The sequence below is a fragment of the Acomys russatus genome, chromosome 25, assembly GCF_903995435.1.
Source record: "Acomys russatus chromosome 25, mAcoRus1.1, whole genome shotgun sequence".
NCBI classification, from domain to species: domain Eukaryota; kingdom Metazoa; phylum Chordata; class Mammalia; order Rodentia; family Muridae; genus Acomys; species Acomys russatus.
This window is the reverse complement of record NC_067161.1, coordinates 47,075,126-47,097,616: the sequence shown is the minus strand read 5'-3', so window position 1 is coordinate 47,097,616 and position 22,491 is coordinate 47,075,126. Positions and strand designations below refer to the sequence as shown.

Sequence of the window (22,491 nt, the reverse complement as noted above, 5' to 3'; positions counted from 1 at the left end):
TGACTTCAAGGGAAAGCAGAGCTGTTGCAATGGGTGAGCCTCCCAGAGAAGGCAGGCAGACCTCGGTCCATTCCTTGACTGGTCCTGAGTCTGAGGGAAAAGTTTCAGTGAGAAAAGCCTCCTTGCGAAGGAATATTGTGGGAGTTTGAAAAGAGATGGAAGAAGGGGTTGGCCATCTGCTCTGCCTTGGTACTCGCAGGCTGGGCAGCCCTCTGCCTGCCATACGCATGCATATTCCTTATGGCTGGACGTTCTTGCATCTCTCCCTCCCTTGCAGGGGAGGGCAGGTTTTGCTTTTTCTAGAAGTGATTAGCCACACTTGCATGATTCTGAGTGAGAAGTCAGTGTCTAGAGGGGAGAGAGCCAGCTTCCTGTGGGTCCTAACAGACAAGCCTGGGGGAATCCTGTGAATGTACCCACACACAGCTATTGGGCTCTTGGGAGGAGAAAGCGATGTTAGCTCTGGATGAGTGTGTCCCACCTTTTCTGGCTGGAATCCCAGTTCTATTAGGAGCTACATCCTCTTTTTGCCCTTTTTGCCCATGTTAAGGCTGGAACTGCAGGCAATCACTTATTGTCATATTTCCTTACTCTGCCTGTAGTCCTTACCTGGGGCTGTTTGCCCAGAGAATGATGGACCATGTCCTCCAAGAGTATGGGCTCTGCCCAGCATCCTGCCTAGGAGGACAGCACCTTCTGACATTCTACTCTGCCCTTAGCTGTCTCACATCCAAACCCATTCCTCCTCCTCATCATGAGTTGATTCATTGATGTCTCAGAGATGAGAATTGCTCTAAGGAAGAACTGTGTGGCTTCTTGTCTAAATGGCTAATTAGCAGATGGGACAAGAAGATATTAAGATGCTGTGGGCACAGTTGGTAAAGCCAGAGGTACCTGTCCAGGGCTGGGAGAGTGAAGGAAGGTGTGGACAAGGAAAATGGGAGGGTGCTCAGAGAAGCAGAGCCTGGGCGCGTGTCATCAGAGATGGGGAGGGTAGCTCATTGACAGAGTCCACCTCTGAATTAACTTCATCATTTCTAGAGTAGGCCAGGGAAAACTTTGCATTGCCTTTTCTCCTTCTGACATTCAATTACAAATCAGGAAATCTCCGAGTTTCCTTCCATGACAACACCACCTTAACTGGACCACTCCAGAGTTAAGTGAATGGAAAACTCTTTCTAAGTAACAGACAAATTGTCAAATCCTTGCAAATATTCCATTTTTTTTTTTTGAAGTGAGCTCCCCATAATGAATTGATCTAAACAGAGCCAGCTTGCTTTTTTTTTTAAACTCCAAATACAGAAGTTTGGAAGGAAAAGGAGAAAAACAAATCTTGCCTTGGGCTGAAGTTCTTTATCTTTTTCATGTTTCCCTTTTCCTTTGAGTTAAAAAAAAAAAGCGCACATAGGGTAAGCTGGGAAATTACAGAGTGTTATGAAGGAGGGTTTAGAGGCAGGATCCCCAGGATAGCAGAGAGAAGATAACAAAACAAAGGAAGCGATTGGACAAAAAGTCGATGGTTGGTGACCGCTGACCAAAGCGCCACAGAGCGGCACTACAGACCCTTTCACAGGCTTGGCTTTGTGATGGTCCTCAAATGTATGTGGATACATTGCCTGCGAGCCCTGCTCACCTCAAGAGGAAATGGTTCCAACTCCAAAGCACACTCCTTTGACTCACAGCCTGATGGGCTTCGTTTTTGCGTTAGCATTACAACCGTGCAAACACTTTCCCATGATCCTGAGACCTTGACATCACTTTGGGGTCATGATGCCCCCTACTTTGTGCTTCTTTTCTGCACTGACCCCTCAAGCTCAGAAGCCTTGCACGTCTGCCCCACTGCACCCCATCTCAGAGTACACGCATTTCGAGGAATCTGCTGCCAAGTAACCAAGAGTTTTCCCATCGTCCTAGTCTCCTAAGGCACTTGTAGAAGACAGAGTGTAATTCATTGTTTTCAGCTGATTTGAATTGAGATTGCATTGACTTGGGTGCTGGTTCAGATCAGTTGTGTAGAAAGCCACAGTTAAGAACAGCTGAAAAGTGTTCTGACTGAAAGAGGTCAATTATCTCAGACAGACATGCCTACAGATCTGGGATAAAAAGGCAGCGATACCCAAGCGAACTTCCTCTTATCTAGTTCCACTGGCTGATTTCTCCAGGGCCTGGCAGGGTATTATTTAGGTCTTAATTTTCATAGCCAGGGTGAGCCTCTACCTACTGCATGTTGGAGTTAGCTCCCCGCTCCTGGCTAAGACTGTTGCCAGCTTCTGTCTTCCCTGTATCCGCCTTGTCCACTCAGAGTTCTAAACAGCCTATGTTTGGAACTGTCACAGACTCAAGTGCATCTTGCCTTACAGTTCTTGACACCTTCCTTGGCAACATGTATTTTGTGAAATTACAAAACTACAGTTTGACTTTATGGATGTGTCGGAGCGGTGGAGAGGGGGTCCTGGTGGAATACATGGCGGGGGGGGGGGGGCGGCGGGTGGTGGTGGCTAAGCTACCTTCCTTGTGAACAGCACTTCTGTGGTGATTTTGTTCCTCTTTTCCTTTACTCTGAAAAACTCAAACTCTGGTTTTTTCCCTGAGTCACATTTATGACGTCATATTTGTACTGATTTTTGTTGGCAGATATTAAAGAGAGGAAGAAGAAGGCTGGGTGTGGGGACCTTACCAGCAAACCCTAACAGGGTCTGAGGCCCTTGGCCTTGAACCTTTAGTGGTTAATTGTAAAAGAAACCTAGGCAGATTGTTAACTTGATTTTTTTGGGGGGGGGCAGAGGGTCGGGGGTGGGAGGGATAAGGAGGTTTATTGAGGGAAGGGAGAGGAGTGAGAACCAGGAGAAGGAGAAAGTAGAGGCAGACAGATGAGAGCAGAGCCATGGAGGCAGAGAAAGCAAAGATGTGTGTGCGTGCATGGAGCAGGATAGGAAAGGGGAGAAAGAGAGAGAGAGAACCCCAGGAACGGAGAGCAACTTTATCTTTTTTTCTCCAAGTATAACCAAAGTCTCACGGAAAGGGGAATAACATATTCTGTTACCCTGCCATCCAGTTCAGAGTCATGGGCTTATTCCCACAGGCAGTTTAACTCTGTAATTTTATAAGTGAGGCACTTGAAATCAGCAGAGCGTAGGTCACAATGGCACGTGTCCAGGCTGCTAGTTGAGTGAGCTTTTGCTGAAAGCCCCGGGCATCCGGACCCTAGGGCCAGGCTCAGCCTCATCTTCCTCATTGAAAGCAGTCTGCGTTGTTTTCTGCTTGGTTCTCAGTCACCAACAAACAACTTTCAGGTATTTGGAGCTGCCAGTGACAGGCGTCTCTTACTCCCGTCCCTGTGTCTAGCTCTTGAGTCTTGCCGGTCTCCGTGTTTCCATCCACCAGCATGATTTCTCGAGATTGTCCTTGGTCTCCTTTTTTTTTTTCCAGTTTCTCCATGTTTCTTTTCTAAAGGGCAATAACCTGATCTAAGTATAATCCTTTAATAAGATGTGAGTAATGCGGACTGTTGAGAAAAGGAAAATACAGCATATGCCAAAGGAGGGTGGGCCAGGGCAAGGGAACACGGAACAACAGTGTGGGTTGAAGTATGAAATTAAAAAATGTGGCTCTGGGTGCTTCTGTCTCACCTGGAGGTGGGGAGAGTTACTGAGACATACTACGTCAATGAGGTTCTGGGGCACGCGTGTGTGTGTGTGCGTGTGCGCATGTGTCCAGACTCGCCCCCCCCCCCCCCACCAGGGGCATGTAAGATCACCCTTTGAGACTCTAGAACATAATTCCTGGGGACTCTTGTTTTCTCTCTCAGCCAATGGGGCTGGAAGTTTGGGCTCGTTATTATATGAGATCTATCTGTATGGCCTGATGCTTGGGGGCTTTGTAATGCCTGACCCTCCCTTTGAAAGGACCGGCTGGCTGTCTGTGGACACTGAATTCTCTTTCCAAGCGGTCTCCTTGTGAGGCTATATACTGATTCTTCCTTCATAAAATGGCTCCATAGTACTTCTCTTGGAGATATTTTGAGATTCTACAGCCAGCCACCTTGGCTTTCAGTAATCACAGCATATTTTCACCTTCCCAGGGAGATCTGGTTTGTATTATTACTTAAGCAGTCATAAGTCATGGGTCGGGCTGATGAATGGACAGGGTGATGGGAAGCCACAGTGCCTTCGCTGGGAGAGTTGCTAGGAGGAGCATCTCTACTGTCTAGAAGGCAGGACCAGAGGAGGAGAGAGCCCCTCACCTGCCGTGCCCACCTGGACAGGGCTGTGCCTCCCATGGGGAGATAGGTAGCTCTTAGGATAGACCAGTTTCATGGGACAGCAAGCAGTGTGTGCTGGTCGAGCTGTGGGGTAGATGGAGAAGAAGACAAAAGAAAGGAGTTGAATATGCATCAAACATTTCAGATAACTTCCCAAAAAGGGCGGAAAAAAAGAATGTCCCACATTTCTGCATAAAATAGTAGACAGATCGCTCAATTTAGCTTCCTGCTTTGATACTAACGGTAAAGGGACCCAGTTTCTTTGGGATGCACGCGGAGAGGAAGCCTGGGATCAGAGCCCCTGTTCACTGCCCTCTGCCCTCAATCACAGGGCCACCGCCTCTGCAATTCTGTATTCAGATGGGGTTACCACTTGGGTCAGACTGCCATAGATATTTGAAGAGACATGAGGCTGCCGCAGCATTTATGGAAGATCCATAACAACCATTTATCATTCCTACCTTCTTCCCATGGCCCCAAATACAGACTTATGTGATAGGGTTGGTTGGGGCAAGAATGGGCTGGCTGAGTCAAGAGCAAGGGTCAGGAGGCCACCCAATATAGCCTGGGAAGTTGGGGGACAGTCACGACTGTGCTCTTGCAGATGGCCATTTCCCCCTTGATCTCAATCAGGAGCTAGGGCAAAGTGGGGGCCTGAGCATATATATCACTCCCATGGCCCCTCCAATACTTGTGGAGGCCACTTTTAAACACTCCTGAGGGAGTCTGTTTCACTCTGACCTTGGGCAGCAGGTATCTAAAGGTAGGAGTTCTTTCTGCCGGCAACTTACACTCTTCCACCATCCGTGACACTCAGGGAAGCTTCGAGGCCCCGAGACTTCAGCTGGATGAGGTCTCAAGCTATAGTGTCTAGCCATGAAAACTTACCCTGTGCCAGGAGCCCCGTTCTGTGTCTTTCAAGATGAATCTCCCTCCCTACATCCTCTCCCCTCAGCCCACAGAGAGTAGAGCCTTGTTTTACGGATCAGGAAGCCTCCTCAGAGAGGCATGGTGACTAACCCACAGCCACGCCACCAGTATATTGACCATCTCCACCTTCCTTTACGGTCCAGAAAAGTAGCTGTCTTCCACCTTCCTGACAGAGTCAGTGATACGCAGAATGCTTAAGCAAGCAGTCTCCCTGCCTGTGCCTGGGATGCCTTGTCACTATAAAGTATGACAAGGTCAGTGACCTCTCATCTAGGGACTAGAAACATCTCCACTTAGGCTGCATTTGGGGTACAGAGGTGCCCAGGACAGTGAGAGAGTTTTCTTTCAAGGGTGGATGCTGTTGGCTGAGATAAGAGGCAAGACAGAACCTTGAAGTTCACTGCAGGGGGTTTGGGAGATGGGGCAGGGGATGATAAAAAGAGCCCAAGCCCCTGTAAGGTTTAGAAAGAAGCCCTTGGCAATTGCACATGAGTCATAGCCTCCGGGAGAGGTGAAGGGAGCTAGGGAGTGGAGGAAAGATGCGGTCTGAGGAGAGGTCCATTTATCCCATTCCCCCCTGGCTCCCCCTTCACCATTTAGAACACACAGTGCTGCACACGCAAAAGAGAGCTGCGGCCACCTCTCTCATGCCCATTTCAGCGGTTCCCTCTCACTTCTGGCCTACCAGCCTCGCTAACTCAAGACTTTGTTCCTTCCTCAAGTTTCTTCTGACATGCCAGATACTGGAGAGGAAGGAATCCTGAGACATCCTAAGAGCCAGAGCTGGGTGTGGCACCCAGCTGTTAATGTCTGGGGCCCACATCCCTGGTCCTCAGTAACACAGCCAGGGATACAGGAGCAGAGGCAATGTGGAAGCTGTGGAAACCCAGCTCTGTAGCTAGTACTCTTGTTTCCTCCCATCTTTTTGGCTACCTAGGCTCCTCCCTGCCTAAAGCCACTGTTCCTGTCTCTGAAGCCCTGCGAGCTAAAGCTCCAGCAAGGCTCAGGGTGGCTAAGAACCTTGGCCCTGTGCCCTGACGTTGGTAGAAGAGCCTTTGCTTCCTGTAGCCTTCTCAAACATGCTCATTATTCCTTGCTTTTCTGGCATTTGGTCTCATGGCCTGTTTCCATTAGCTTCTGCATTAAAGTCTCATTACTCAGGACACCTGTCCTCTGGACATACTGTTGTTCTCTTAGCCAAATGTCCTCTTCTGGGAAATACGTTTCCACCCCTTTCCCCCTTTCTGCACTCCAGCTGCTCCTTGAGGAAGAACTTGGACCCTGGGATGGGCTATTAATTAATGGAATCTGAGAGAGCCTTCTAGATTCTTCTATCCTTCTCCTTTCCTAGATGCTGGGGCTTAAGACCTTTGCTGGGGTTTAGCAGATGGGTCAGTGGGGACGGAGGGTGAGGAACCGGAAGTCGTTGGGAAGTTTTTGCTTATTAGTTTTTTTCCGGTTCTGGGATCAGGGTCAGATTTTAGCTGGAGGATGAATGAGGCTCACATCAAGCCTCCTCCATGGCAGGATCCTAGTCTAGATGCCAATGCTGATTCAGAGCAAGAGGAAGACTAGGGAGCATGGCCCTCTCCTACGCTCCTAACTGGGTGTCTGTGACTTATTACCATATGTCATGAAACCTGCCTAAGGTTTCCTGGGAGTGACACCCATAGGTTTGGGGAGCCAGCACAGGTCCTTGTGCTCAGATGATGCACAGCCAGCTTCATACCCAGGACCCAGGTCCGTGAAGTGAGTGCTTCTTCTCAGGAGCATTTGCAAAGAGGATCAGGTCTTCAGGCAAAGGATCTGTTGTGTCTCTCGTTAAAGCCACATCATTAAAATGTGTCTTTCTTTCTTTCTTTCTTTTTTTTTTTTTTTTTTTTTTTTGACTTTCCGTGTCTCCTCCACCGCCACTGGTGTCCATCTGTCCTTAGATTCCTGGCCACCCCTGTCTTGTCTTTCTAGCCCCGCCCTACTCCAGTTCCTTCCACTTGAATTCATTTAGCTGTGACTTCATTAAATTGCATCGATTCAGATGCCACAAATTCAAAATTTATCCAAATTGGACATGGACAAAGTTTTTGTTTGTTGTTTTTTGGTTTTTCTTTTGTGTTTTTTTGTTTTTGTTTTCTCTTCTCTGTCTGATAAAAAGCTACGATGAGCAGATTCATAATAGCTCAGACAAGACCACAGAGACTGTGCCGGGCATACACACCACAGAGAAAGACAGACTACCACTGACAGGCAATTGGCATGCTGACGGCCAGCCTTTCATATCTATTCAATAAAGTAGCTTCCAGAGACCAGGTTTATTTTATTTCATTTTAATTTTTAAAGTTCATTTAAAACCCTGCAATGGCTTAAGGAATTGGAAAAATGCTGACTTGGTGACTCCAGGCTATTTTCAGCTGTTCCTGGACATGGAAGCAGAAAGACCACAAGTTCAAGGCTTACCTGGCAGTACCCTATACACCACGGTCACCTCAGTGAGTTTGGACAATTTAGTGAGACTCTTATCTCAAAATAAAAAGTTCAAGATGGCAGAAAATAGAGTATTTGCCTGGCAAGCAGTAGGCCAAGGTAGAATCCTCAGTATTGTGCCCAGGCCTGTGTGCATGCTTCTGTAATTCCTGTTCACCAATTGGGATGAGCCTCTTCAGCTGCTATAGAATAAGTGCTGTGTGACTCCCTTCAAAATGCCTTTCAAATTACGTTTGGGATCTCTCTCCCATTTTCTCTCTTGTTTCTTTTCTCATATCATTTTCCTATGTGTTTAGAGAATCCACAGTTCTTTTTTGGCTTTGAGAAGTAGGGTTATGACATCATAGCTGATGGATGGTCAGCTAACCCTGACAGGAAAGGGGTCCAGAGGGCAACTTCAGACAACTTGCTCTACTTATGGGGGACAGAGGACCTTTGTTGCCTTTGAGGGTCTCACTCGGTGGCCTAAGGAGCATCAACCGCTTTCCAATCCCACTCTTTGGAGGAGGCAGCATCACACTTCCTGTAGGGAGGACCCGAGAGTAACTATCAGGGATTCCTGCCTTGTCTAGAAAAAAGGGCTTTGGCATCCTTTTCTTCATCTGCTTATATGCTCCCACGAGACAGATAACAAGGCTCTCTTAGGTTTGGAGGCTGTCATCATCTTATCCTGCCATGGGGCATCTTCTGAATGTCACTTTCTGTCTCCATGATCTGGAGTGAGTCCTTTGGCCTCTCTGGTCTATTAGCTGGATGTGGGGTCAAGGTGAACACACAGTGGTGATACAGGCGTCTATGGCCACTCTGATGGCAAGTATACCTGGAAAGTGAGGGCAACAGGGGACATCTTCAGTTATAAGAGCGGCATCCCTGGGGGTGAAAGAGAATGCACTTTCCTTATACATTCCTATTTATTAAAAATATTTTTTACATATACATTTATATTACTACACATATATACAATAAACTACCTACAGCAAGAAGAACCACAGAACAATCAGGAATTATATAAATGTTACATTCATAGTGTTTTGGCTATTTGTATTTGGCAGCTTTGAGGAAAACATCCTTCCTATCTTGGTGAGTATAAATTCTAAATGCCAGTTAATATGTATCACATCTCATAATTATCAACTTAAAACATCTATCTAGACTTAAAAACGTCTTAACCCCTAAACAACTAAGCTTAATTGTAAAACTAATCTGATCTTCAACCCCATCAGAGACTTGAGAAAGAATAAAATTGATTACCTGAGTATGCAGGGAGTGCAGGTTGGCAGTTTCCCAAGTGAGAAGATGACAGTTTGCTGTCTGAACAGTCACCCAGGATTCTCTATAATGTTGGAGCATCTTTTGCCTTCTGGCCCAGTGTATCTGAGAGACATATTTGCGAGGCAGGAACTATTGAGGACTTGATTACTCTATCTTGGCAGAGTTTGGCCATTGACTCTGCCTGCATCCAAGTTTACCCATTTTTAGGCAGAATTATGTGTGTGGTAGAAATGAGGACATTTTGCCCAGTGGATGGTTTGCCACATTTATAGCCATCTCAATAAGGAGGTTCTTTGATGCTCATCATCTTCTTTGAGGTAGGCCGGGTATTGCCAGAAGTTAACCTGTCTCATTATAAACAAATCTTTAAAATAATAAAAACCATTTTTAAATGCCATATTCTGTATGTCTCTGAGGTTTTTGAAGACCTTATCTAGCTATTTTACCTTATCTTCCTGTAGAATCATATCTGTCTGTTACACCTAGGACATATATTCTTGTGATAAAAATAGAGTAGTAATTGATATGACCATGATTTGATCAACCAACAATTAACTTGTGTAACTTACTTATCCTAACAGCCTGCAATAGCATGTTCAAAGTACTGGAAGTAAACCTTGTGTTATAATTGAGTTGTGTGTGTACAATACCTCATATTAGCGTAGAATATATATGATATATGTGAAGAATAGTCTTAAATTTGAATTTTATACCAATGCATCTAAAATTAAACTAATATTTTGCATCTATATACAAAATTCTATACCAGTAAATTAAAAATAACCTTGTGAGTAACAAATAAGGCATTAAGTTGAGGAGTGGATTCACTAATCTACTTTTTGTCCTATCAACCCGATATATTTCTATATTCCCCTTCTTTCTTTTCAACCCCTATCTCCAAACCCAAGAATGAAAGATAAAGGAAAGGAGAGAAGAGACATCTCAGAGTCCAATCTTGTTTTCTCTCTAAATAAGACCAATAATAACTTATAACCAACTCCCAATGAAAATAAACATCAATAGCTCAAGAAATCAACCAACCAACAAACCAACCAAACAAACAAACCTGCCCAACTCCCCTTAAGGAAAATGGGGCATCGTTCTCTTAAGGTTTTTTCTTGCTGATTTGGGATGAATAATACTTTTGTAGGGGCCCAGATAAAATTGGGGAAAAATGATTAAACACACTAGGAATAGCATTTGTGGTCCAGTTTCTAAATGCTGAGAATTTCCAGGCTTAATTAGAGTCCTGTGTAGGACAGTCTGAAATGCTGGACCAATTTGGATTGGAAGCTTTCTTCGAAGGTGTCCTTGGAGCTGTCTGTTCTGATAAAGAACAGCAACTGAAGCACTTGGTGCTGGGACATGAAGGATGCAGGATGTCAGTGTCCAGCATGCTGAGAGGAATGAATCCTGTCAGGTCTGATCCAGCGTCAGTGTCCCGGTTCTTTTGTTCTGAAAACATATAATTTGTCACAAGCATTATAAACCTTATACAAGGTATGCATGATGCACAGAACAATTAAGGCTGGTTCTCTCCTTTTTCTATGAGCAGAGAAAAGATACCTGTAAATCTTCATTCATGCCATACGAGGAATGGCATCTAATAACAAATCACAGGGGTTCTGTAGCCAACAAGAAGCATTGTCTATGCTTAGACATTGATGTCTCAGCCAGTCTCAGAGCTAGTCTCATGTGGTGGGATTAGCAATATAAGTTAGCTGTTTGTTCTGTGGTTTGAAATCTTCACATCCTGTTTGTATCCCCCTTCCTCATCCCCTCCCGATCCACCCCTTCTTCCCTCATCCCCTCTCCCTCCCTCTCCTAGTCCTCAGAAAGGGGAGCCCTAACATCCTCCCCTACCATCTGACCTCTGCCTCTCAAGGCATTCAGGTATTCTTACCTTCTAGTCCTTCTTGAAGGACAAGAATGCCCTCTGCAAATGGCCTCATAAGGATGCGTGGAATTAGCATGTTTATCTTACAGATCCTCCTGGTAGAAAGGGACTCATGATGCATCTACTCTGCAGACAGGGTGGTCTACTGTTAGGGTGCATTTTTAGTTGACATTTACGGGGAGCCCAAACTGGCTCTTTAAAACATCTTCTCCTCAAAGACAGCAGCTAAGGTCCCTCCATTATCTCTTCAGCATCTGTCGTTTGGATTGATAGCCATTATTTATGAGTCTTCCCCCTGGGCCATGGCTTCAAGTCTCTCTGGCTGTGCAGAGGCCGTCCACCTACTACACCAACCACAGGGAGCCTTAGCCACTCATACCCAGCGTAAAGACTCACAGGACTCTTTAGGGAAGTGCGCTGAAAACAGAAGAAGCTCAAGGAAGTAGCTTTTGGTTGCAGCCCCATCAGTAGGACTGGACAGGAAGTGCTGGCCTACTTTGGTTAAACCGGAATGCTGTACAGCAAAATTAAAACTACTGGAAGACCGGCTTAGTGACGTGTACATGAATGTGGTTCACAGCAGGAAAAGGATGATGGTGCCTATATTCATCATAAAGAAGGAAAAGATAGCAACAAGAAGGAGGGAAGAAAGAAAAGAGACTGAATACTTTATAGAAAATGCTTTCTCAGCACACCTTATACGTTTATAAGCCCCTGAAGAAATCCATGGATTTGCTCCTGTTATGGGTTCTCTGCCTCTCTATGGGCCTTTATCTTGATGCTTCTTTGTATGATCTGGCAAACCATGATTTGCAATGTCCTAGAGACAGAACATCGACTCTCTTTGCACCTGCCTCTCCAGGTCCAATCACAGGGTTCAAACACACCTAGTGTGTGAACATGTAGACTTCTTGTCTTCTACTGTGGTGGGAGATGGAGTCTGTGGGTGGTTTCTTCCAAGAGGACCTTGGCTGCAGCTAGACCACGTGACCTGAGAGTTTTATTACGTCAGCTTTGTTGAGGCAGTCTCCAAGGCTTCTCTCTTCCACTGCTGTGCTGTGGCTCTGTTTCTGTAGCCCGAGCCCACTTAAGGTTTATTTAGCCAAATGTTTATTTAGTGTGTCCTAAGCACTAGACTCTTGTTATAAGTGTTTCACAAATATTAGTGAACTTAATCTCCATGATAACCCTAAGAAGTAGACAATATTATTTTGGGCCTTATTACTTCGACTTAATTTTTTAAATGAGGAAATAGAGCCATGGGATTGTAAGTAGCTGGCTAATGGCCATTAGTGTACGAAATGGCCAGTATGTCCCGACTTAGGCACCCTGGCTCAGAATCCCAGGATTTATCACCAGACTATGCTGTCTGTGTTTTGTCCACCTAGAGACTGAGGTCTTTTAGCAGAAGCAAAAAAGCAAAACAAAACAAAGAAAGCATCAAACCCAAACAAAACTGACCAAATACACAGTAAATGTATACCTTACACGCAGGTGCTTTTGTAAACTCAGCTGTCAACGCGGTTGGCTGTGTGGTTATGCCAACACATCTTGGTAACAGTTCTTTCACTTCCTCCCTCCCTCCCCCCTCCTTCCAATTAGCCAGTAGCAACACTTGACATATTCAAATCTGACTCATTCTCAAATCCATCCAAAGATTGCTGGAAAGTCTGTTTGGTCTTGATGCTTCTGTCTTTCTTAGCCATGGATAAGTTTGCATTGTGATTCCTGAGGAGGAGGAAGCGTGTGGGGATACTACTGCTAGGAATGAGTGGGGCTACAGACTCTGCAGATTGTTGGCTAGTCACCTATCAACAGCCTCAGTCCCAGGACAGGCATACATTGGGCAGCAGCAACTTGCCCTGCTTACTTGGAAACCAGAACAAGCAGGCCGTCCTTCCCTTGCAAGGATGTTTACTGGCTGTGATGAATTCCAATTGTGCTGGGGACAACTCAGACCTGCAGAACAGCTCAATGCAGATGCATAGACATTGTTAACCAACAAATGAGATCCCACATCCATTCTATGCCTCTGTGTGAGGAGAGCGGTCTTGTGCACACACAAAGCCAGCAGCTGTGTTTTTCAAGTGGACTGTGAGAGAATTGGGAATAGGGAGAAATAAATTAAGCCATTCTCCTTGGTCCGAGGTTATTAAAAATATGTTCATTTTAGTTGTCCTGACTGCAGATTTTTGGAGGATTAAAAAAAAAAAAAAAAAAAAAAAAAAAAAAAAAAACCACGCTCTGACTACCAGAAGAGAATGGCAAAGGAGAGGTCAGAAAGGACGCCAGCCTGTCCTCAAGATCAATGCCAGTAAGAGCTCAGTTATCTGGAACTCAAATAATGGGAATCCTTTACCTAGCCGGACTAGAGCATCTGTACTGCACTTCCAGGGAACTGTAAAAGAGGCAGCTATTCGAGATGTGCAGGGGAAAACCAAAACCAACTGCTGTGGTCTCCCTTGCAGTCTGATAAACAGTTCCCCTTCCTAAACTGTACACTCTACTTTGCTCCCTCTGCGAGGAGGACCAAAAGTGAGGCTGATGGTCCCTCTCATCAAGAGCCCAAATGATTAGTGACAACAGGAAATAATTAATTATATTCAGTATACACAGTGAGGCAGGGATGTCTTGAGAAAATTCTTCAAAACCCAGGAGTGTTTTAATTGGTCCTCAGTGGACTGGTGCACTTAGGCCTTTTTTTCATACCCCCCACAGCGTCTTGAGTTTCTTCCCACCCCTCATCCCCTCCCCAGGAGAAGCGGCATGCCTGGGGGCTGACTGTCCAAGAAGTCTTACTCTTGGTGTGGAACAACTTACTGGACTGTAGCTGAACATATTTTCTTCCCTCATGTGACTTAAACATTTCCGTGGCTCAGAAAACCAGTGATGTGGCCGCCGCTAAAGTCCACGTGGGTTATTTCCTGGGTGCCCACGAATAGGGTATTAATAGACCAAAGACTTACAAGGTGCAGTGATAAGGGGGGGGGGCGGGGTGTCTCAGGTTTGCACTTACTTTACGGATACCTGGGTTTGACCATCTGCTTGATGAATGGAGAGTGCGGCAGAAAACCTTAAAGCTTCAGTCAGTGTTCCTTCACCACATTTGCTTTCTAACGTGGAAATTGGCGAAGGCCAGGGGACCAGCACTGGGCACAGCAGAGCTTAGTTTCTCACTCTGACCTCATGCAGAGCAGGGATCTACTGAAGTATAGTGGTGCCTGTTTAGGATTTTATGTGACCAAAAGGTTAGCTGCTAGCATCTGTGATGTTTCAAAGCTGCCGGTGTTAATGACTCACAGTGACGGATAGATCTGAGTGGCTGAGCTGCAGCTGAGGTCAGAGGTCCACTAAGGATTGAATACTCTGTAAAGTCTATTGTTCAGAGACCATGGAAGGGGCATAGGAGGTAGAAAACAGTGATTAAGAGGCGAGAAGGAAGGACAGATAGATCAGTGGGTGAATGGGATTAATGAATATGTGGGTGAGTAAATGGACGGATGGATGGATGGATGGATGGATAGATAGATGATTGGGTGAGTGAATGCACTGGATGATTAGGTAGATGGGTGGGACAAAGATGAGGAGATGGGTGCACGGACGAATGCTTGCGTTTGTGGATGGGGCGGGGTATGGATAGATGGACCAATGGATGGATGGGTAAGTAGAAAGAATGGGTGGGTTGGAAGAAGAATGGATGGATGTAGATGAATGGATGGAAAGTGAGTACAGTAGATGATTAAGCTAATGAATAACTAACCCCGAGCCAGTCATTTATTAGTTGCTTCTGTATGCCCACATATCACCTGGCATTTGCTGAACTACAGGGCCATAGTGGTTAGTGTTTAACTTAACAAACCTAGTTAGAGTCATCTGGGATAAGGGTACCTCAGATGAAAACAAAACAAACCAAAACAAAAAACAAAAACAAACGCCTTCCTCTAACTGGTTTATAAGCAAGACTGTGGGAGCATTCTCTTGACTAATGATTGATGTTGGGGCACCCAGCCCACTCAGGATGGTGTGTGTCACCTCTGGACCAGGTGGTCCTAGGTTGCATAAGAAAACAAGCTGAAACATCAATGAGGAGCAAGCACCCTTCTGCGTAGCTTCCTGCCTTCAGGTTCCTGCCCTGACTTCACTCATTGATGGACAGTGATTGGAATCTATGCACCAAGTAAACCCTTTCCTCCCCAAGTTGCTTTTAGGTCATGGTGCTTATCACAGAAAATAAAACAAAACAAAAACAAATAAATGAAAAAGCAAACTCCCAACTAAGACCCATTGGGGGAGAGCAGGAAAGAAAAAAAAAAAACAAACCCTAGAATAGGAAAGTGAGATGCATGTAAGAGGTGCTCTCTGTGTGCTAAAAGATGTCCAGGCTCAAGTCAGAAGCCCCACTTTGGATTTCTGTTCTATCTTGTTCGGGCACTGAACTAAGTGTGCATCTTAAATCCTTAGTAAAAATCAGGGTGCTCCAGCTGTAAAGGTCACAGCGCTAGAAGCGAAGGCAGGGGGCTCGGCAGGAACACACACTTAGAGAGGAAGTTCTATTCAAAGGCAAGGTGGCATTTCCACCATCCTGATGACTAAATTCAATGCCTGGGACTGAAGAGGGCCTATGTTTCCTGGCCTGAGTGATCAGAATTGGGTTTGTCTTCCAATTAACTGACCCTCTCCCACAAAGCAGAAGCTCTCAAAGAAGGGGGAACAGTGAAATCAGCAAAAAAACAGATTTTTGAGGCAAAGGGCTTGTTAGGTTAGCTAGTGCAGCCAGCATGGCGGACAGGGAAGAGGGCTGAGGTGAAGGTGTTCCCCAAGTTCCTCGCCTCCATGGTAGGGCATCAGGTTCCTGTGGGGTGGAGCCTTGCCCTTGCTCCCGCACATGGCCAGCTCTGTGTGTCTCGCCCTCTCAGTTTCCTTTTCTCTGAATTGTCTCCCTTAGTTTTCTGTCCTGTCGCTCAATCTGCTTTTTGGAATAGCTTTCTATCCACATTTCCTTGAGACCATTGACAACATCACCCAGGGTTTTAAGCAAATAAACAAAGTAGTCTTGACCCAAGTCACCCATTTGCTAATTGTTTCTGCCCATGCAGATGTCACCTGGCATTTGCTAAACTAGCAGGCCCAGCTGGACAGAGCAGGAAGCAACTCTGAATGGGCCTCTGTCTATTTCCCTTCCTCTCCCTGGTTCCCGTTTTCTTTCCTGCCTTTCTACTTTATTCTATCTGTCTCCTTTCTCCTGCTCTGGTTTCTGGTTTGCCTGTCTCCCCTCCCCTCCCCTCCCCTCCCCTCTCCTCCCCTCCTTTTCCCTCCCCATCTTCTCCCTCCCCTCCCCACCTTATCTTCCTTAGTCAACTTCCTGGGCTCTAACTCCTATTTTCTCTTTCTTGATCTGTTCTCCTCTTTCTTGCTTTGCCCCAACTTGGTTCCCCTAGACCCCGAAAGTTGCTGCCCACTCATCCAAAGCTCCTTCAATTATTCCTCAGTGACCATGTTTCTTTGCTGTGGTTAGAAAAGTAGCTCAGGCCTTAACCCATTTCCTCTGGCGTATCCAAATTAATTAGGTGAGACCAGGATCACACATTTCAGAATTAGAATAATATTTATCAAACACCCTGGAGAGTGAGGGATGGAAGGCAGAGAGGAACCAGAGCAAAGAGGGAGGTCACTGAGCTGAGGGGATGGGCAGGATGGGGAGCTGGCAGAGGTCTCCTCAGGCCCCCTCAACTGGGTGCGGGCAGGAGGGAGGTGGGAAGGCTGGATTTTGAAGAATGTTAAAGACCCCATCCCATAGAGACTGGGAGCTTATAGCTGGCCACCATTCCCTCATGGAAATAGCATATGGTCAGGAGACCATGTGCTATTATTATACAGGAGTGTTTGAGAAACGTATTCTAGCCAACCCACCTTTCCTACTTGGCTGGGATCCCAGCTCAGTCCAGTCCATGGGGCGGCAGAAGATTGCTCTGAACTAGTTTCCTGCAATCGCATGACCTGGGCCCCGGAGGCCACAGCTCAGCTGTAACCCAGAGTTATAACTTAGTGTCAAGCTGTTAGCCTGGCCTCACTTACTAGGATCCACTGGGCCTGCTGCAAGTCGTCTTTGGGGCATGGGCTCCAGGAGCCCCACAGTCCTGGGAGATGGGCAATAAGGTTAAACCTCTCAGGAAATCCCACTTACACTGTCTCTGTCGACAGAAGTTTGGCACCAGACAAGCTATCTTACTCTTTTCTCTGTCACATTCCAGGCAAGTGCCAAGGACACTTACTTTAGGGTCCCCAGATCCTCTGTGTCCCCAGAGCCTGCTGGCGTTCAGTTTTGATTGAATGTTTGTGGAGTTAGCTTCCTCATTGAGCCAGTGCTCAGCAGCTTTCCCCACGCCACCACTGCTGACACTTGATGAGTGTCTTGATGGGCATATCCTGTCCTGTCTACTGAGCCCCATCCCTGAGTCCACACACCAGATGCCAGTAGCACCTCCCTCCTTGCCTTTCATGACAACCAAAATGTCTCCAGATACGGCCAGTTGTCCCAAGATAGAAAGGAGGGGACGAAATCACTCCACTTGAGCGTCACTGATACAGAGCGAGTCCTGCCGACCAAAGGGTTTACTGAACCCGTTCTTCCCTGTGGACATCAGAGAAATAGTACGAACGCACTGTAAGTACCTGGGAAGCAAACCTATTGGTGTTTCCCCAGCACTAACTTTTAAATAATAATTAATTTATTTATTCAGATTATATCTCAATTGTTATCCCATCACTTGTATCCTCCAGTTCCTCCCTCCCTCCTGCTTTCACCCTATTCCCCTCCCCTAGGTCTATGACCGAGGTGGGACCTCCTCCCCACTATACGGTCATAGGCTATCAAGTCTCCTCTTGGTAGCCTTCCCTGATGGAGTGGTCATCTTTACATTTCTAAATGTACAAGTTTGTGGTTTTTATACATTCTATCTTGTGCAGCTATCACCATGACTTAAAATTGTGTGCATTATTCCCCTCCCCAGGGGAAAGCCGACACCTATAGCAGTCCTCTTTCTCTGTGGGTTTACTCAGCTTGGTATAAACCTAGGCTTCGAGATGTGCCGTTTCACTTAAGAGTGGTGTGTTTCAAGCTTCTTCCAGGCCGTGATGTCTTATCACTACTCCTTTCCTTTTTATGACCAATTAATTCTCTATTGTGTGAGCACAGCACGCTTGTTCACCCTTCATCAACCGATGAGCATTGGCTTGCTCCAACCCTTTGGATGTTATCTACAAAGCCGTTAACCTGTTTCATACACAAGTTCTATGCAGATCTGTTCTCATCTATCCTAGGAATAGGCCGGGCTACGTATTCGCTGTGTTCTTAGCATTTTGAGGAACCATTAAACTTGTTACCAAAGGAGCTGTGCTGTTTCACACTCCCAAACAGCAGAGTGCGAAGAAGCCACATCTGTGCCCTTGTTGGCACTTGGCATTAACTGCCTGTTTGGTTATGGCTGTCTGCATATGTATGCATGGGCACCACAATAGGATTTTGATGGGCAGTTTCCCCAACGATTAATGGTGCTGACACTTTGGAGAAATGCCTGTTTGGATCTTGTATCCATTTTAAACCCGAGGAGTGTTGAATTTTAAGATGCCTTCTGTAGGTTTTTTGTTTGTTTGTTTTTTGGGTTTATTCTATGTGTATGAGTGTTTTGCCCAAATGCCTAGTGCTTCAGAGGACAGAAGGGCATCGGTTGGTTACCTTGAAACTGGAGTTACGGTGGCTTATGAGCCACCGTGTGGCTGCTGGGAACTGAACTTGAGTCCTCTGCGAGGACAGCGAGTGCTCTTAACTGCTGAGCCGCCGTCTCTCTAGCCTCTTGTCAGACATGTTTTACAAGTATTTTCTCCCATTCTGTGTATCCCGGCCGCTTCTGTGGAGGCCTCTTCAGAGACGGTGATGCTTTTAATATCTCCACTTGCTCTCATGTTGCTGTGGTGCCTGCACTTTCAGTGTCATGAGTAGGTTGAGAAACCACAATGACTTATATTTAATTTTACAAGTTTACAGTGCCTGCGTTAATGTTTAGGCAGGACCCCTTTGAGCTGAATTGCACGTACAGTGTGAGATTAGGGTCCAGCATAGAAAGCTAGTTGCTCAAGGAGAGACATCTTTTTTTCTTTTTTGAAAAAAAAAAAAAAAAGTTTTTTCCTCTACTAACATTTGTCTTTTTTTTTACTTGATTTATTTTTTTAAGACGTGGTTTTTAATTTGGATGCATATGTGCGTGTGCATGAATATGCGAATCACATGTGCACCTGCAGAAGCCAGAAGAGGGTGCTGGATCTCTCAGAATTGGAGTTCCAGGCAGCTGTGAGCCACCCAACCTGGGTGCTGGGAACTGAACCTGGGTCCTCTGAAAGAGCAGCGTGCCCTCCTATGTGCTGAGTGTTCCCTCCCTAGCTCTTGTCTTTCGTTTTGAAAAAGAATTGAGTATAAATGTAGGAGTTTGTGCTTGAGTTTTCACTTATATTCCTTTGGCCTATATGTCTATTATAATTTATAATTCAGTCTTTTTTAGTCACAGAAAGATGATAGGAAGGTGTCTCTAGTGATTACAAGAGTGAAGGAATGAAGATACCAAACAGGGACGTAGGGTTGAAAAAAATAAATAGGAGAATTCAGTTTTAGACTCAGAAAGGATCTTAAAGTTTGTTTTTGTATAAACTCAGTGTTTTGCTGATGGGAGAAGAGACTATTAAAAAATTTAATTATTTAATATAATTAATTAGATTAAATAATAAAATAAATTAAACTAAATTGTTAGATTCTGTGTCAAAGATTAAGATCTGCTGAAGGTTCACGGCTGGTCAGTGGCAGAGCTGGGAGTCGGACCTTTCCTGTGACTTTCTGGGATGATGCCTTCCTTCCTTCTTTCCAGGCCCCAAATGATGGCTCTCCAGCCCATCCCCAAGCCCTCTGCAAGCTGGGTTCCTTCACAGAGCACTTGGCTTCTGTCTCAGCTCTCGCTGCCAGTTCAGCAGAGCGAGCAGGGTGGGCGGGCAAGTGTTTGCTCTTTCTCTGACAGGCTGAGAGAATGGAATGCCAGCTAGGGGAAAGCACTTGAAAATGTGAAATTTCTATATATGTGCCACTAAATGATAAGATTGCCAACTTGATGCTCTTCAAGGCAGGTTCACTGTGTCACAGGCAGCACAGTAGAAGGGAACGAGTCACTTAGACACTCCCATAAAGTGCCGTGATTGTCACTTTCCAGGAGGATGGAGCTCTGTAGCTGGACATGGAAATAAGGGAATCCATGGGAAAGGCTGGGATAGCTCAGACAGAACAGGTGCCTTAAGGAGACCCTGAGAAGACAGAAGGGCTTTGCCCCACCCCCTACCACCCACCCCATGCAAAACTGGAGGCATAGGGCTTTACCAGGAACTGGCGTGATACTGACCAGGAGTGGTCTGCTGTGGCTTGCCACATTCTTCTTCTGTTTCCTTTGCTCATTCCCGAATGTCTCTCTTTCCCAGGGCCAGTGGGTATCTCATGACACATATAATGAAGGATTCCTGTTTAAAACCTGGTGGCTTTAATTTGTGAGAGGACAAACTTAGGTACCTTTCCACCTGTCTCTGTGGTGATAGATGCCTGCTCAGTCCCCACTACTTGCATGTTTGGAAGTTGAAGCTTGGTGTGGGTCAATAAAGCCGGCACTCTGGTCCCCAAGTCCCTGCCCTGGCAGTCTTTCTGTGTCTCTTCCCCATGTGTACATGCCCCCTCCTCTAAATTGTGTTTGCCCTCACTGTCTGCGCCATCCATGTATCCTTGTGCTTATCTTTTTAAAACCTGTGTTTCCTGTCCTGTTACCTAAGACATGCTTTTCTTTAACAGCAGGAGCTGCAGGCTGTATTTCTAATATATGCAGTTTCTAATACATGCTACATGGCATGATTTTTGGGATGGAGTGGTTAGGCCCCTGATAGATAGTAAACTCCTGCTTGTTGTAGGACCAGTAGTACCAGCCTCTTCCTGTACAGTCATTGACCCACCGAGGGTCCTATTTTGGCATATATGGTATCAGGAAAACTAGTATTTTGAAAGGGCTTATGAGGGGTGAAGTACAGATGCTCACAGCCTTTCAGGGTCATGCCAACCTCTCCCCTTACACCCCTCCCCTCCAGGCCAGCACCAGATGAAACTGTCTTTTGAGTGCTCATAGCTGTATCTCTGGCTTCTTCCATAGGTTTTCAAAACAGGTGCCTATGGCTACAAGCCGGCCTCTTCCTGGTTGTGTGTACCTTCTCGGTGAACTCACTGTGTACTCTCCTTGTTTAGGGCTCTGGCTGACATCCTAAGACAACAGGGACCAATCCCCATAGCACACTGTGAAAGAGAAACCATCTCGGCCATCGATACCTCTCCCAAAGAGAACACGCCGGTCCGATCAACCTCCAAAAACCACTACACCCCTGTGCGCACGGCCAAGCAGACTCCAGGTAAGTGAGACTTGCTCACCACGAGGTCTCATTGATTCTGCTGAGAAGCCTCGGTGACCTTTCCTCTCTGGCAGGGCAGGTTGTGGAGCACTGTGCAGTGCTGGAGGTCCTGATTGTCAGGGCAGGTTTGTGTAAGCATGCGGGGCTGTCTTTCTGGGAAGGTGTGGTACAAGAGAGACCAGGCCTGGGACAGACATCAGTGATTTCTCTAGTGGCTGGTGTAATTTTCTAATGTGAAGTAGAGCTTGAAGCAGCCATGGTGGAGTATGGTTGCCCACTTACCCATGTGGTGGGAAGGGTTGGCACTGCCCAGGATGCCATGTGTGCAAGAATAAAGGCTGCTTTGTGGTGCAGAAATTGATCAGCTATTGGATTCCTCTAAGAGTACTTTCTGAGGATAAAAATGGTACCCGTGTTTTAGGGCCACCCTTTCCTGTGAGATATATCCAGGTCCCTGCATATAGAATGAAGTATCCTTCTATGTAACTTGATCTGAGACACCAGAAGATACCAAAATCTAGAGATGCTTAAGTCTCCTATATATATATATTTTTTTTATATGAACGGCTTGGTGTTGGCATAGCGCACCTACGGATTCTCCTGTATACCTTAAACGATTTCCAAATTCCTTGAGAATATCTAATACAATGCCAACCCCATAAGACTTGCTATGCCATCGGCTTTAGCGAGTAACAGAAAATGTGTGCACCTGTTCAGCCAGGCCCAACTTGGGCTATTATTCACTTATTCGTGGCTGTTTGAATCCTGTTGGGTTGACTTGTGTGGCTGGTTGAACCCTGCAGTTGCACGTGTGACCTGTAGCTGTGGAGGGCTGCGTGCGTCTTCTCCCTTTTTAATCTCATCATCGTGATAACATCGGGAAGAGACTGGGCAGGGCTAACTTTCCTTGTCTAATGGATTAATGAATGTAACTCAAGAAACTCTGTAACTTGGATGAGATCATTAGAAAACAAAACCTGTAAATAGCAGTAATACATTGGGCTATTGGAAAATATTATTCAGAGTCTTTTATAGGTATATTATTATTTGCTCTCTGTAGCTATCTTGGAAATATTTATCTCCCACTGTATATGAGGACTATAAAGGTTAAGCAACATTTCCCAAGGTCCCATGGTTAGCAAGAGAACAGCAGGATTCAAACTAAGGCAAA

The 22,491-nt window shown here is 45.9% G+C and overlaps 1 protein-coding gene across 1 annotated transcript in view; it reads left to right on the top strand.

The window, feature by feature from the left end:
• Positions 1–22,491, top strand: part of Shisa6 (shisa family member 6) — a 295,943-nt gene that overhangs the window by 3,044 nt on the left and 270,408 nt on the right. The window contains exon 2 of the mRNA XM_051168000.1: positions 21,160–21,320. Within this exon, the coding sequence (XP_051023957.1) occupies positions 21,160–21,320 (161 nt within the window). The remainder of the gene's footprint in view (positions 1–21,159; positions 21,321–22,491) is intronic.